The following is a 17,235-nucleotide window of genomic DNA, read 5'->3' as shown; positions in this document are numbered from 1 at the left end:
ATCTGCCTAGGTTCAATGGCAATAGATTGTGAAAGTGAATGTGAGTTCTCAAATGCTGAATATATTTTTTTTAAGTAGGGGTCCATGCTCTTTTTTTTTTTCTTCATTGTCTTTCTAGTTTCCTCACAGTTGTGCCCACGTGCTTGTGATCTGGGTCAGAGCTCCTAGCAGCCACTTCCATAACCCTGCCCTGAAATATTTCCAAAACTCACATTTCTATACTCATATACAGGCAGAGCTGGACTTCTCTCACATCAGCTGCTCTGTGCGCTTAACAGACGGAACACTGGTGTATTTTACACTACTGATGGTCAGTTCACTGCCGAACAAGGAAAAGAAACTAAATGGAGGTTACAGTTTTTGCTTACTGTGTGCCCACAAAATCTAAAGAAAATTCAACTATCAAATTTACATGTAATACAAGAAGTGAATTCTACTGTAAACACTTGATGGTTATTCTCACAAGAGCTACAAATCTACACGTGGGAATCCATGACCTCAAAAAGATCCTTTGCTCTAAGCTGTCCACAGAACCCTGGTATGTCCAGAGCTGTATTTGAATTAAGGATGACCAGCAATCCCTTACTCTCTCTTACAGAACTGATCCACTTGACATCCTTCAGCAATTCTACCAGAGAGGAAGGGGGTAAAACAAAACAAAACAAAAAACCAAACCCAAGCCACACTTCTTCCCCTGAAACAAAACCAAACCCCCCTGCTGTTATACTGGAATGAATGTCAGGAAAGAGCAGAGGAAAATAAAACCCTACCAAAACCTCATTTTCTCAGAAAGACAAGTGAAATCATTCTAATTGTGTTTTCCTCCCTTTAAATGGGGAAGAGAATTTAATAAAAAGCAGATTTGCACAGAAATCTAGTGCAGTGAAGTTAAATGCAGTAGGATTTAAAAAGCCCTTTGAAATGCATTACAATACAACAAACCAAAAACCCTACAGAGAGGCTAGATCATTATTAAGACCGTCAGGTGAAAGTTCCCTGGCTCAATACAGAACTATTCTGAATCATACTTATTACTGATTTAGTACCTCTCATTGGCCAACAAATGCCTTTAAAACAAATGACGCAGACTGTGGATACTGAACAAGGAACAAGTTCATCTGGCCACTAGACGTCCCTATTCCTCCTCTGAAATGCAGCTGTGAACGTTCACTTTTCTCACTGCACATAATGGAGCTATAAGAAGGAAGACATAAGGAAGTGGCACTTTACCCAGATATAGCACAATCTTAATATCCCATTCATGAATAAAATAAATGTCATAATGCTATCCAGATTCAACTGGCAACTGAGATTGAAATTGCCTGCTTCTGTATTACCCAAATTGCAGATTCTCAAAGGTGATTTGGCATGGAGTAATTCTACTGTATGTCCACAGCCCCCTAGGAAGGAGGCTCATTGTCCAAGCATATACCACTCTACAGTAACACTGGATGCTAATTTGAGTCTTGTTATTTCCTTGGTTCACATACTTTTCAGACACAGAGACCCCGTGTTTTATAAGATCAGGCTCAATGCTTTGACTCCTTTCTGTTGCTAAAAGCAACTGAGTGTTGGATGACTGGAAAAAAAAAAAGCAGATTAGTTATCTCCCTCCCCCATACACACACACCAAGATTTGTCTTTGGTATATAACAAAAATAAACCTCCCACCAGAGACCTTGGAAATCTTGAACCTTTTTTCCCTCCAGGAGGATTTATTACTTTCCAATGAGCGGCTGTTCATGTGCTTCTCCTTCTTGTTCCTATTCATAGGATCAGATCCTGACTAGCATGCACAACCTCAAAAGAAAAGAAAGACTGAATACAAACTGTTTAAAAAAATATCCTGTTAAAAGTGTAAGCTAACTAGGGGTTGACACTGTATCCTATCATATGAGTAGCTGCCTTCAAGAACCTTACCTTATAGGCGACACTGTTTGAAGAGTCCACAATGATAAACAGGGGCTTTCTTGTGAAAGGGTAGAGATCTCCAGGGTGAAGACTGAAAACAGAAAGGGACACTTCACAGACCACTAGAACCGCTGCAAAGCTGTGACAGTGCACAAGCTTCTCAGACACACAGCTGCCCATGTCCAGATAAAAAGCAAGCAGATTCCCCATGCCCCAGTCCTCAGATTCATCCTCAGAGAGTAACTGCAAAACTAATTTGGTATTCTCTATAATATGGGCTGTTGGACTTAATTCTTTCCCAACAAGAGATGTTTATCTTCTTGAGATGCCATCCATCCACCATTAATTTGAAGTTTTCCAGTAATAAAGAATTTACGTTAAGTCACAGTAATACTTTTTGAGTGTTTAAATCATCATTTAGAGTTGCATATTCATTTCTAATTGTTCAACTTCGAGCCAATCTACATTACGATGTCCTGCACTGAAGAGTTTGAATTCAAGACACTTTTGATGCATTTTTCTCTATTAAAGACAAATTCTTCTGAATTTGCAGTTGTCACACTCATGAAACTTACCAATGCATCTCTTTGTAAGACTGGTTTCGCTTGTGGATAGCATCTCCATTTATGATGTCCCGGTTACTATTTGTCAGAACGCCACCAAAATCATATGGACCTACACATGGCAAAAAGAAAGCTAAAATTAGCAGAGGCAACTCACCTCTGTTATGGATTTAATGATTATATGAAAGGGAGGAAGCAACCACAAATCCCAGAAAACTAAGTGAATCTGAACTACTACAGTTGTAAGGAGGGGATGGAGGAATTTGGAGATTTTACTAACTACATATTCAATTTTATGCATTTTTAGTAGTTTCACCATCTATGAAATAGAAGGAAGCAATGCAACTTCATAACTTCTAATCTATTTATTCGCTACTTATCCATAAACATAATACAAAAGATCCAAATATTGGCTCTTGTTACACTACACAGCAAAAAGATTAAAACCCATTACACATTTCATACAGGAAAATTAATATCTTTGTAAAATTACTATATGAGCTAGTATATTCTAGATTCAGAATTTGATCAAAAAATAAGGCTAAATCAATCAAAACCCCTGTAGCCTCTCAGAATAGATATAATACTATCATCTGCAGTTATAACACTGCAAAGGGGAGAAGAGAGAGCTCAGAGAATGAATATGCTTTCAGTACTCCTAGAAAAGACAAAACCAGATTTCAAATCTGCAGCAAAGGTTTATTTTTTTAAGATTTCAAATACAGAATTCACAATTTTTACATGCACACAGCCTGGACACATGTTCCGAAGGTAAGCTAAAGAAATATTTTGCTAAGTTTGCACAACTGAGCTACCTGCCTGTCTGAGGAAGAGCAAAGGTGAAAGTAATGACTATAAAAAATATCAAATCCTACACCAGAAAAAATGTGCTAGAGATACCAGGAAATATTCTGCCATTGATATGGGTATGAAATGTCAGTAACGTTAGTGAAATAGTGTCTTAGGATTTCCTCATTCTGTTATACATTTGCAGAGTTGGTTGACCCATATTTGGCCACCAAATGCAATTTTTTCACATTTGGATACATAATACACCTTTCCATTTTAAGGGAAGCTTTGGGAATATAAAATTAGGAACAGAACATACATTAATTTAGCACTGTTACAAATGTCTCGTGTGATCTGGCAAACACAAATGGCTTACAGGCAATAAACAGTGCAACTTGCAACTGCTCTCCGTTTTAATAAGGTAGAATTTTTTGGTCTGTGCAGACTACCCTACCTTATTAAAATAATGCAGTTGTAATGGGATTTATTTAATGAAAACTGAAGTCTGACTACGCAGCTCTTCAGACAACAGAGCCTGGATGCCTCTACAGTAAGGTATTAAGCTGAAACAATACATGCAGTGAAGTGGACATATCACAGGCTTTAAAGAACGTGGTTTAGTTAGAACCTATCACCAAGTTGCAGCAAAAAGTAAAATGTTAAAAGCATTTAAAAAAAAAAAAAATCACTGCCACAATCCAAAGCTGACAGGGATTTTTTTTCCTTTAACATTTTGAGAGCTCTATAAATCATGCACTGGGATGGACAAGGCATGCATCTTATAAAGGAATGCAAGTCTCAAACAGATGAGGTGTGTACAATATTTAGGATGTTAAAAACTTCCCCCCCCCCCTTAAATTATATAAACAGATCTTTTGACTGTGTTTACTTCAGCCAACCACTTTTCAGCTTTTAGATTGCAGCTGCATCCAAATATTCTGCTAGCTTGCAAAGAACAGGAGGATGAGGTGAGGGGAATTGTCAAAAATCATGAGAAGGGCTTGAATTGTCAGGTTAACAAGCGTGCAAATAGAACAGTCCCTGCAGACGCTTCAGCCCTTTTACCACCCATCCCCTGACCGTATGTTCTCATAGTACTGGAGATTGGAAAGAATCACAAAGTGCCATTTAGCCATTTTATTAACTTTGCAGTGATGCATCAACTGAGCCATGTGGTCTTCAAAATTGGTGAAGCTTTTAATACTTCAGATGCATCAAAAACTGGAAAAGTCCTTTGAAAAGGTCTCAGGTTAATGCACACTAATTAAAACACAGGGAATTAACTATTGTTTGTGGAAAAAAAAGGCTATCTTACTAAATAGATGGGAGAATAAAATTGACTTGTCTTTTAAAAGGAGCTTTGTGACATCTTTCTTGGTCACTTGTCCTGGAACATAAAGAGAATTCAAGCCCTGTTCATGACAGGGAGCATTCCTTTATTGTACCTTCACTATCCGAACGACCTGATGGAAACACGCCCGTGGCAGACAAGTAAATCAGCAGTACACTGTTTGCAGGCAGCTCCTGAAATTCAAGTAAAGAGAAGAGTGGCAAGGGAAGAAATGTATACGTTTGTTTTAATATTCAATCATCATCTTCATAAATACATTGTCATTTAAGATTGTGCTACTCCTGCTTCTGGCTTCCCTTCACCCTATTCTTCATATGTGTATATACCCTTCCCCACCACATACACCCCTTCAAATAGGTGAGCACACAGACAAAAATATAAACTGATGATACGTTCATAATTTTTTTTTCCACACAGACCTCTAGGCTGATATTAGAGGTTCAAGCAGCACTAAAAAAGCATCTGCTTCCACATAAGACTCTCTTACTACCTAGCTAGATCTGAGGCTCTCCAAGATATGGAAACCAAAAGCTGCCAAGATCCATGCAGACCCTAACTCCCAAACAATTGAGGATCCTAAAGGAAGTTCTTTGTTTCCAAATACCCCAGGGTCTGCAACATCTGCCTCTTCCCCTGACCCTTCTCAGCTGGACAACAAGCACAACACATCCAGGTTTCTGTACAGACGTGTAAAAGAAATCTCTTTTCCACCTTTCTAATGGGCTGTCTGCAAGAGGAAACAGATGCTTTTAATTTCTGCAAAAGGCTGAGCATATAAGCACCCAAAATTCTAAGTAGTAAGGATGCACTTCCTTCACCTCACCAGCTGTTTCTTTACGGTTGTTTCTTGAAACAAACTGTAACTTGTTTCTTTATAGGATTCATATTCTGGTTTTACTACTAAATCTTAAGTTGCTGACTTGTACAGTCATAATTAAGCATAATGAGGCCAGCAACTTTATTAAATTAAAATAAGCACAGGAACTGTATTAAAACAAGTCTACAAATGTATAGATTACTTACATGTAAGACAGCAGTGGGTAACAAAATAAGACAGGCACATAAAAATATAGCATGTGCAGGAGAGAGATACAATTTAAATGGAATACAGAACTGGAGACCTGCCAAGTACACAGTGCTTAAGAGCAACAGTTTCTTGACATACTTCCCTGATTTTGGATTGTGTTTGGCATGACACAAAGTAGAAGAACACTGTCAAGATTCTTCTGTTCTCCAGTTCTCTTACCTCAAGAAATATTTCCTATATTATATATATATATATAGGAAATAAATAAACTTTATATAGGAAACTCTTGTTATATATGTATGTCTGTATATATAAATATAAATGTCTGTATATATGTGTGTGTACCTACACATGCACAGATAAAATTACTGGATAAGATTAAATCATATGCAACTATTACATCACATTAATTAAGGCTTTCCATAGTACTGCCATGCAGCATGCTTGATACTGGACAGCTAGTACTAAGACCGCTTGCACAGGATTTTTTCAAGATTTGCTTTGACGATGACTGTATTTTAGCATGATATAACTGCTGTCTAACAGCAATCTGGGGTTCTGTCTTAAAATGAGTTTTTTTCTTTCCCTTAACAGTAGTCAACAGATTTGCCTTTATTATACAAATTACACATATCTATAATATTTCCATCCTCTCTGAAGATCATATTGAACATTTTAAGAAGGCCAAAAAGGCTTCATTATCTTGAAGTATAAAAGATTATCTCAACCACATTTTATTCAGTGTCACACACATTCTGGATATTTTTCTGTTACAAATAAATTCACCAATTTCACAAACCTTAAATGATGCTGCTAAAAATGTATATAGCTGGCTAAAAGTTGGTTTATAAAGTAGATATTTATGGGGGTTTTCCCGCCTGGCTGGTTTCTCCGTTGACTCCTGTTGAAAAAAAAACAAAACAAAACAAATTCAACAACCGTGTATTACCAAAGCAGCTTCATAACCCTCTAAATTTCCATTTATTAGAATGTTAACCTTCAAGATACTTCCCACACAAATGGTCTCCCCATGCTGCATTTCCTACTACACAGTAAAGCAAGATGCACAGTAGTTGAACCAGAACTTTATATTATCCCTCATTTAAATTTATCTAAATCTTTCTTACTCTCTAAAGCATCACCCAAGAAAAGAGTGAAAAAATTCACTCCTCAATTAAATAAATGAAAATCTACATATTTCCTTTTGCCTCCAGATAAAATATATTTTACACTTTCTCTGAAGGGGATATTTAACTTTCAGATGACTTAGCAAGCTGAACTTATCTGGCTGCATGACTGCTAGAATGAAAACAAAGGAAGGGGTGGATGTATATGGACAAGGACAGGCATGGCACCCCTTCAGAAATACCTCAGCTAGACCAATGTAAACCATTTGTGAAATGATGCCCAAATACTCATTTCTGCTATTTTTTCCACTATTGAAGGTTTGCTAAGGAGAAAAAAAAAAGGGGGGTGACGACGATGACAGAAACAACACATTACTTGGATCAAACTCCACAGGTTTGAGCTACTCTTCACTAACTTCCAGTAAGAGTTACACCAGCTTTACCAATTTGCTTTGCACAGTCACAATACTGAAAGAGTACACCATTTAAAACAAACAAACAAAACCCAGTTAAGATCTGTTGCCAGGTTTGTCACTGAAATGGAACTTACCTGCATTCCAGGTTTGTTCATTTGTGATGCTAAATTCATTGGTTCCCTTTCAAGTGCTTGTAGCATTCGGAACATATCAATTGTTAATTCACTGAACTTGACCTGCAAAAGAGTCAACCAGTTTATTCTGCTAGATACAACTTAAACAGTACTTTTTGGAATTATCCAGGGAAGAGATTCAACTGCATAACAGACCATTTTCTGTCTCTCAAGGATCTGTCAGTGTCATCTTTGAATCTCTAAAGACCTGTGAATGACTTTTAGAAGAGCTTGCAGAGGACAGAGTCTATTTTACTGGTCTACCAGGCCAGTTCACTGTAGTGCAGACCCTGACTTCAGAAATTACAGACTTTTCTGGGATGTTTATAAATCAAGTGCTGAAACTTAAGTACTATGAATTCAAACAAAATCTGAAAGATACACAAGCTGTAGTTTAGATACAACTCCCTTGCTTACCTGAAAAAAGAGCTCAGAGAGAAGTCATGAAGTCTGTACAACTTCACTATCATCATCATCTAAAAAACAAGATCTTGAATGTCTTTTGAAAACCCCTTCCTGTTGCAACAAGCTGGAGTATGTCATATGAAAGCCTAAGTCAAGCTTTTTCTAGACATACCCCAGAGGCCTCTCATGCTTGAATGTTTTTAAGAACAATCCAGTATATGAAAATCAACTGTATCTACTTAATTGACATGATGAATATAAGCAATAAGAGGTCTAATATCTAATATTTCATTTTTAGCTCTTATTTCCGAGAACCTCCTCTTGCTGCCACTGCAAACATCACAATCAAAATATTTTAATGTTTGCCTCTACTGGAATCTTTGTTACATGATCAGAAGGGATGTCACAGGGGGAAGGACTCTGAACTCCAAAGATACAAACCCAAGTCCCCGGAATTTCTTTTACCTGGTTGTTGCAGTTCCCAATAATCAGTGCATCTGCAAGAGCAAGCTGTCCCACTATCATTCCCTGCTCTAGCAATGGCGCTCCTGTTTCAGAAAGCCGGTTAGAGGTGATTACAATGGTGTTGTCATCATTTAAAACCATGACAGGGTCTGCCTAAAAAAAGCAACCAGAATAAATCAGGAATTCAGGAAAACATACAGATTTGCAGTCAGAGAGAAGTCCAAAAGTTTTGTCACTGACAGTAAACATTTCATAACTGAGGCAGATTTTTTTAATTAATTTGCCATACATATATTTCTATGCAGGCTACAGAGTGATGTCTTACCACCTGGAAAGGCAACAGCTCTCAGGGACTGCAAGCAAATACATGGTACAAGCACATGAAGGTAGAGCAAATAGAAAAACATACTTCCTCAAATGACACGAACTCTGCTTCAGTTGTTCTATACCTGAGGAACTAAATGTCATCAACAACCTTACAAATTCATGAAGTCTAACCTAAACATTCCTACAACACAGAAGAACCCTGTACTCTTTTAGTTCGCCTCCCCTTCCTAGAAATAAATAGCAAAGAAGGTGAATGATAACGCTGCCATCCATTCTGGCAATATTTAAATAAATACTCATGTTACATAGTGACATTTTGTACAAAAGGAGGAAAGTAGAACACTGTCTCATTTGACAGAATAAAAAAAATTTCTTTTCCTTTTAACAAACTTTGTAAGTTGGTCACATTACGACTATGCTAAGAGCCTATCAGTTAACTGCCATGCTTACACCATATTTTCCATTATATACTGCTTATGCGTTCCCAGTGTAATAGACCAGTACTCCAACAAAGTACACTTTGAAACACACCTAAGCATCAGCAAATTGGATTGGCTTCCACAACAACAGAACTAGAGTTGGTAGTCTCTCCAAAATCTTGACCATGAAAACTGCTGTGCTTTCAATTCCACCATTTTCTGAACACCAAGAGCAAAACCAGTAAGGTGACCAAGTGTATTTCAGCTTCATGCTTCTGTCTTCAATACGTTACATGACCAGGTCTGACTCTTCAGACACTTTAACAGCTGTCACTGTTATACTACTGTGAACAAATTCAATGATTAAATTGGACAGGAATACTGTCCCTACACATGGCACACCTGCTTACCACATAGAGGTGGTAATACAAGAACACTTCAGTGAACAGGTCAGAAAAATTTACTTTTAAGCTAATAACTAAAAGGGAATGGTATTCTCACCTCAATAAACGCTGCCACTTCCTGAAGAACCAGGTTCCACTCCACCTGGTCTTCAGTATTAAAACGATGAGTATAGTCTTCAATTTCATCTGACAGCTCCTGATGTAAAAAGTTCAAAGACAGACATAGTCACTTCTTAAACTGAGAGCTTAACAAGCAGTCAGTAACTTTACAATTTGGTTAGCTGTGCTGGCCTTTAAGAATAATAAAAAAAAAAAAAAAAATTACTTGAGAACATATGCAGCACACTTATGACTAACATGCCAGCCAAAACGCGCTCTTTCAGGAGACAGAATGCCAATGTTACACTGAGTTTTGGCAATGCAAAGTGTCTTTTAAGTAGGTCCAAATGCAAAGAATATCTGGAGTTAAGTATAACTATCCCACTCACATACAGCTATGTCACTGGTTATTACCATAAGCTACGGATACCAAGGACTCAAATTTCAGCTTAGAAGTAACTTTAAATACACTGAGAAAGTGAATGGTATGGCTTTTTTAGCTGCTACTAAGCTAAGCTAGCAGTTCAAGTAAGCTTAGACACAAAGACAGTAATGCAACCTACACAAAACTGTCAATACCAGAAGCTGCTTGCAGCAAGGTTGTTAGAGGGGTTTGGGAAGCATATGCTGTTAGGGGAAGCATGCTGTTCCTTTGCTGTAGTTAAAGTGTACCTCCCTATCTAGGCTGCAGCTATTGGAGTATTTTTACTTGGTGTTCAAACAATGCTATCAAATCAGTTGAGCTTAAAGTGTCATTATTAAATGTCTGATTCACAGAAGATATTCGCTATGTTGGATGTCAGATATACTAGAAAAGCAATGATCAACATTGGCCTGTACTCTATTTGTTGTACCTAAAGACTTGCATTTATAGGCATTCAGTGCTTTACTCCCATGGCAGAGGCATATGCAGATCCAGCCCCTCCAATTTCACAGCAATATCAACATTATTTAGCAAGGTTTAATTTTGATGGGTCTCTGAAAGGTGGAAAATGTATTCAGGATGTGTTCTAGACACAGGACAGAGCAATAGCAGTTTGGAAGAGAAGAAAAATAAGCTCAACATCAAGCTAGGAGACACGGGCTTTCCGAGCAACAGTGTGTCATGAAGGCTTGTTGGGGGAGATTCCACCAATGTCTTAAATCCATCACAGGAATGAAGATGTACTCAGAGTTATCGGATGATCCCCACATTTTCAGATTAATAACATGCATCTTACAGTTTATTCCTAATTAACTATACAAATTTGTAAAGTTTTTCTCTAGCCAAATATTCACATCATACTGAGTCTTTCCATAGCTCTAGCCATGTTACTCCTTCCTTCTGTGGCATACAACAGCACAATCAATTAAATGGGGGGGGGGGGGGGGAGAAAAGCTATGCTGCAGCAACAGCTAACATCACAGATCTAATAAGTGATATTTCAACTGAAATAGACTATCTCATGGCTTCCTTAATTAGGAGAAAAGCCCTCAATAACCAGCAACCTCCCACCCCTCACCACCTTTATCCTCATTTTAACATACCTTTACAAGGTCCTTTACAACATCCATTTTGTTGAGCAAGAGACAAACCACTATAAACCTCGCATAGTAACGCAGCTTCTTAACCACTAATTCAGGCCTAAACACAACAACAAAAACACCACAGCCAAATCTGAGATTAAAATAGAACATAGGTAAGCAACAGGGGTAAGGGAGAGGAGGAGTTTAAGACCAGAGCGAGGCTGAACACTCCGCAGATTAAGAGTTCTAACTGAATTCATGTGGAAGTCAATAGCTACCTGGCTGCTCAGAGATTTATTTAAAATGGAGTAGAGAGACATAAAATATACATCAAGAAAGCCACAGCCTCTCCCTTCCCCACAGTCTCCTTACATGAGAACAGGCATGGGAGTCAGATATAATTGCTGGCTCTTCAAACCTTTTGACAGTTCATGGGCACTATCTGACCCCACTGCATCACATGATAATCATAGCTGGCTCAGAGTTCACCCACCTGGGACAACTTAAAGATCTGCAAGTCAGCATAGCCCATAATTACTCATTCATTTCTAAAATCTTCTGACAGCACCTAGAAACATGCTTGGTCAATCCTACCTTGTCTGAAACAGCTCAAACATTCAGACTGAAATTGAGAGATTTTTAAGAGAGAAGATAATAGATGTCAACAGATATCAGAACAGAGCTGGGAAACTTTCATCTTTTTGTGGCACACAGGTGCATTTGGACATCAGCAAGACTAGAGACATATAATTAAAGTCCAGAGATCCTTGAATGCTTGGCAGGAAACTCCCTAACTACCCTTCTGCATTTATCTCGATGATGACATCAGATCATTTCTTCTTTAACTTTAGTTTGATGAGGGAGCCCAGGTTTACTGGCTGGAATCTAAGATCAGGATCCAGAACTGAGTTGTCTACCTATTCTTATTTATATCTTTCTATGTTCTTGGCAGGCAGCACATCTTCTGCACTACCACAACACAGCCCTGCAAAGCGTACCTTTCTCAGCATAGTGTCTTAAAGGAAGATGTTATGCCTCCTGAAGCTCTTGGACCTTGTCCCAGTCAGTTACAGCGGGCTGTTGTACTGCAGTACTAACTGATGTTCCCCTGAAAAGCCTGATTAGAATCAAACAGGTTCCTCCGCTTCAGCCCAACTGACCTATCTTCAAGCCACAACATACTAGGTCCCAGCACTGATACTGCTCAGGACTCAAAATGACAGAACTTTGGGGCTAATAGCTTTCTAGCCAGGACCAGATAATAGAATATTCCTCCAATCATACAGCAAAGCTCTTATTTATACTGAGGTTTTTAATCATGGCAGGAGGATTAAAAGAAACTTCCTTCAACAACACTGATTTCATCCCAGTTAAGCTCCTACAGTTTATAGTTATTTGCTGCTTTCATACACCATTCTAGTCTTGAAAAAACGAGGGCACTCATTCAGACATACCTGTCTTCTTTGTTGACTTGGGAGTAGTATGACCTCTGCCTAATTGCTGAATAGAAGGAGAAAGCTTCATTGAGATAGCTGGTTTCTGAAGTGCGCAAGCTGCAGAGGAAGATTCAGATTAGCTCACTGCTTCAGATGGAAATCCATGCCAAACCCTCCCTTCCTGCCCCCTCAACCATCTTGTGCATCAATGGCAAAACTCCCTCCTCAAGTAACATCATATGAAAGCCAGACTCTCATTCTTTGTGCCTGCTAGGAAGACAGATTTCAGAGCTGGGATTCCATTTCAGATAACAATCAGATCTGCCCATCTTGTACCCATATGGACAGGTGACAGGTTAATTGAAAAGTTTAAAGGAACATTAAGCTCCCAAACTTGTAAATCACACTTTTGTACAAGAGTCAAATGCAGCACGCATGGAAGACTTAGAGACACTTTTGAGGTAGGAGATAAGTCCTTAGGCAGTATCAATGTGACTAGCAAAGTGGTATCGGGCTCACAGGTGCCCTTCTCTGCAGCACCCCCATGCAGTCCCAAAGGCCCTTCTCATTCAGAAACAGGCATCATGACTCAACTGATACATTGATTTCTCCTGACTGAGTATCCAGATGTTTGGCATGGATCTGCCACTAACATTGCATTCCCCTACTGAATCCTTTTCTGTGCTTACTTACTAATAATGGTAATAGAGCTGCCCAATCTTGGAAGCAATTTCCCCAATTTGCCACCGCTTCAACCCATACCGATTGTCCAATACTTGTCTATTTCGCAAGAGAGAAAAGAAAGATTAAAAGGCATTCCAGAATTTCTCAGAACATCACACCAGACAAGACAAAGAGCCATTGTAGGGCCAAATTCAGCTTTTATTACTGGTGTGGCATTCCCAATAGCGGTCCCTCACAGAGCCAACTGCACTGCATACACACACCAGAACAAGGACCATTTATCTTGCATAATCTTGCAAGAGCTAGACACAAGTATGTTGCACAAAATACACACAACAAAAGGTCACAACTTCCCAGGAGAACACTCAGACTACGCAGCCACTGTAAGGTGTGAAAGATCGGAGCCCACGCTGCAGCAAGATGCTTCACACCATTCCAGATGGGTTCTGCACTGCAGAAGCCATCATCCCAGCTTCTCCTTGGTAATACATTAAAGCAACATGCACTGAAGCAGAGCAAAAGATTTTGTTAACGTCACACTGAAAACTCTGCAACATTTTAATTCATTAGACTGTGAGCACTACAGGAAGTGACTATTCCCTCCCTCCATGCTTGAATAACACAGTGAAAGCTCAGTCTTAACTAGGGGCCCTAGGCATACCAGAGATTAAAGTTGCACTTAAATCCACAGAACATGTGCGCGTACAACATCCTCTTACCGATGTTGCTGTTGAAACTTCCAGAGTTTGGTGTAAACATCAAATGTTCGCCCAAAATAGGATTGCCACTGCTTCTGCCCATACTGAGGTAAATCCCTGCAACAGACAAGTGACAAACGCAGTTACAGAGTAAATTCCAGTCAGCCCAGCATGACAGCAGTGTATTTGTGTCAGTGTTGGAATAGCTTTGCTCAGAATCGACTTGAAATTCTTTGTAACTCTGCCTGCACGCAGAACTACAAGAACCAAGATTCCTGTAGTTTCTCAAAACCTGTTATTACTGGAATCTACAAGGAAATCCTGTTTAGCTTGTAGAAAGTACATATATCCAGATCTGACCATAGTATCCCTAAAAACATGCCACAGGCCAGACAGCTTATTAATTTAACATATGTACAAGAAAAGACTGCATATGCATATATATGAGAAAGAAGCAGGTATTGGGGGGAGGAAGAAATTCTTCAGTGCTATCTCCTAATTATTGCTTCCTATTTTCAGACAAATTCTCTAGTCACTTTTAAAATACAAAACGATTGAAGTTATCAGTGTTAATAAAGGTCCCGTGCATTTTGCAAATCTTGCAAGTGATTGCCTACATTTAATCACTGTTTAGGGACACAGAAAGCCAGTGTCTCAAACTGCCTGAGCTCTGCAGGTTCCATACAAAAAAAGGACAACACTATAACATCAAACTGAAGGTGTGCAGGTTAACCGTAAGTTTTGATGTAAAACTCTTCCTACTAAGACAGTAACTAGGCCTTCAAATACAATAAGAGTAATTCAATCACTTATTCAAAGAACAGCAGAATTATTCTAGTGTTTATTGCCTGTCAATATCCACAATCCTTAATGTCCTACCTGAGAGTGATTGTCCAGCTGCTTACTGACAGTCCCCCTGCACAGACCCCTTATGAAAGGCCGACTCTCCCTTCCCAAAAGATTCAACAAGATGGGTCCTGTCCAACAGCTTCCACCAGTTATACAGGTAGACATTCACTTTTAATTTAGTTATGAAACTTACGGTATATTTACAGTGTATTTATACAGTATCTTTTATGAACATATGACACACTGTACACGTGATCCTGTTCTCTCCAGATGTGCCTGGGATTCTGGAATGGCTACTCCAACAGGCAGAATGGCAGCAGGTGGAAGCAGTGCTCTCCATGAGCATGTTAACATGAGTCAGATTGGATATGTTCAAAACCATTGGTATTTATGGACAAATACAGTCTAAAGGGCAAAAAGGAATCCATGCTCTCTAACCCCCGTAATATCAACACGTTCTCAACAGCATCAGAAGAACAGACCTACAAATAATCACTCCAAATAGAAAATGACCATGTTCCTACATGCATTTTTCAACAAGTGATTGAAAACATCTTAACTGTCTTGCTAAAAGAGAACTCATTTTATGGTTATATGCACAGAAAGCTAAATTGGACTCTTAAAATATCATAGTAAAAAAAAAAAACAACAAACCTACCCAAGAGCAAGCAGAATAATCTAATGGAAATTAGTTCATTTAGACTGATAATATTTCTTGTTACTCATTAAGGAAATAGTCTTTCTAAATTGGATAAGGCTGTTCACTGTGTTTCAGAAACAGACCCTATAACATCATACATAAACCAGCTGTCCAAATGTCACCAGGTCAAGCAAGCTTATGGATGCTCACAGCTAACATTCACTGGGTCAGGTTACATCATCACCACAACATTTGTCACCCTCTAACTCATAGTTAGTAATATGTCAGAACCTGAAACCTTCTGTTTTTTTCGTATCAGTCTCCAGTGCCACATGCGAGTTAGTCAACCCAGTTCAGTTCTGCTTTCATTCCTCCACTTGACTTCCACGCTGTGATATATTTCCCTCCACCTCCACCCCACAACTATGATGTAGTCCTAAGGATTTTAGCTTTAAACATTTGTGCTCTCAATCCTAACAGAAGGCCGTCATCTGGGAGTTACTTGAATCTTGGAAGAAATGCAACAGAGAAGACCAAAACCCTCAGTCTCACTGAGTACATTGCCTACAAATCCACACTGAAGCCAATTCATAGGAGGTATACAATTCTGCAAGTGGAAGTGGAACAGCTTTTTCAAGACAGCATAAGCTTTCATATGATTCAAGAATGATTTCTTCAGGGAATGTTCTCTCAAATCACTGTGCTGGTTAACATACCATCCAACACCTCAGTCTTCAGGAGACAGGCACAGAAAAGCAGCATATTCTACTTCCAAGCCTGGGAGGTCGAGACTAAGGGAAACAGCACCTTTTGGAAACCATGCCATGTCCTCCGGAGGAGTAAGACAAGCAAAGCAGTATACTACAATTTCCAGAGCAGCATACTGGCGCATTTCTGCTAACTGTAATTGCTTTAACAGCACCCTAGGTAGAAAAGGAAGTTAATATTCCTTTGCTCATCAGCCAACTGTACTTCCCACACAGCCTGAAGGGACCTAGCTTAGTTACTACATGTAAAATGAATCCGTTATCAGCTATGACTCTTACCAGCCTGGAAAACCATTCCAGTACTTGCTGCTGCTATTCTGTGAATATGCCAAGGAATCTGGGCAGGATTTTACCCCCCCCCCCAAAAAAAAAAAAAAAAAAAAAGGAAAAAATATCCCCTCAAACTTGTAATTGGCTGCTCAACGTCTTGGAACGTACTGTGGTGCAGCAAGGGGTTAACAGAAGTATAAACACGTGCTTCAAGGCACCAACATCTTCATCCAAATATAGCTTGATATAAACACATGCAAATTTAAAACATTTAATGCAACAAATGATTCACCACTTTCTATTGTTGTAATAAATGTAAACATTTTAGCTAAACAAAAGAAGTTAGGAAACTGTCCAAATACATGCCTAAGATATATTGCAGGCTTTGATATAGCAAGAGGTAGTGTTAAATTTAATTAGCACATGCACACATTTCAATGCTAAAATTAAAAAAGTGAATACAAAACAACACTAAAATTGATCATTAAAAAAAAAAAGAAAAAAATAAAATCAAAGTTCCCTGGCACTAACTTAAAGAATGACTGAATTAGCAAGTTGACTCAAATAACCTTACCAGTAGTAAATCAGGCTTTCTAGGCCAAGTTGCTTAGGACATTTGAGCAAAGGTCTTAACATAAGGAAACAAGAAAACACACCCTTCTCTCAAACACCAAGAAGTAGGTATGTGCACAAATTAAGAAATAAGCAGGTAACTATTTGCTGATCATGCTTATGCATATATCCCTCATCAGAGCCAATACGCTCTTTATACCTCACCTGTCATCTTCCCGTGCTTACCTCTGTCACCCCCTCAATTCTGTACAAGCCTAAGCATTCTTATAAAACCTAGTTCAACTCACTGCGCTGCATTAGTTTTGAATATATGAAAATCAGTGGCATTTTAAAAAG

General features: G+C 38.8%; 2 protein-coding genes across 7 annotated transcripts in view; one reads left to right on the top strand and one right to left on the bottom strand.

The window, feature by feature from the left end:
* The window catches only part of RPL35 (ribosomal protein L35), a 152,643-nt gene that overhangs the window by 111,857 nt on the left and 23,551 nt on the right, over positions 1-17,235 (top strand). The gene's annotated exons all lie outside the window — the stretch shown is intronic.
* SCAI (suppressor of cancer cell invasion) overlaps positions 1-17,235 on the bottom strand; it is a 50,878-nt gene that overhangs the window by 12,298 nt on the left and 21,345 nt on the right. For all 6 annotated transcript variants that reach the window (XM_069771403.1, XM_069771404.1, XM_069771406.1 and 3 more), the window contains 11 exons: positions 13,822-13,917; positions 13,112-13,198; positions 12,437-12,535; positions 11,004-11,100; positions 9,475-9,573; positions 8,228-8,380; positions 7,319-7,420; positions 6,441-6,542; positions 4,709-4,787; positions 2,487-2,586; positions 1,921-2,002 (listed from right to left, as the gene is read on the bottom strand). In XM_069771403.1, coding sequence (XP_069627504.1) covers positions 1,921-2,002; positions 2,487-2,586; positions 4,709-4,787; positions 6,441-6,542; positions 7,319-7,420; positions 8,228-8,380; positions 9,475-9,573; positions 11,004-11,100; positions 12,437-12,535; positions 13,112-13,198; positions 13,822-13,917 — 1,096 coding nt within the window. The remainder of the gene's footprint in view (positions 1-1,920; positions 2,003-2,486; positions 2,587-4,708; positions 4,788-6,440; positions 6,543-7,318; positions 7,421-8,227; positions 8,381-9,474; positions 9,574-11,003; positions 11,101-12,436; positions 12,536-13,111; positions 13,199-13,821; positions 13,918-17,235) is intronic.

The sequence above is a fragment of the Haliaeetus albicilla genome, chromosome 26 (genome assembly GCF_947461875.1).
Source record: "Haliaeetus albicilla chromosome 26, bHalAlb1.1, whole genome shotgun sequence".
In the NCBI taxonomy this organism is placed as follows: domain Eukaryota; kingdom Metazoa; phylum Chordata; class Aves; order Accipitriformes; family Accipitridae; genus Haliaeetus; species Haliaeetus albicilla.
This window is presented reverse-complemented; position numbering and strand designations above follow the sequence as displayed.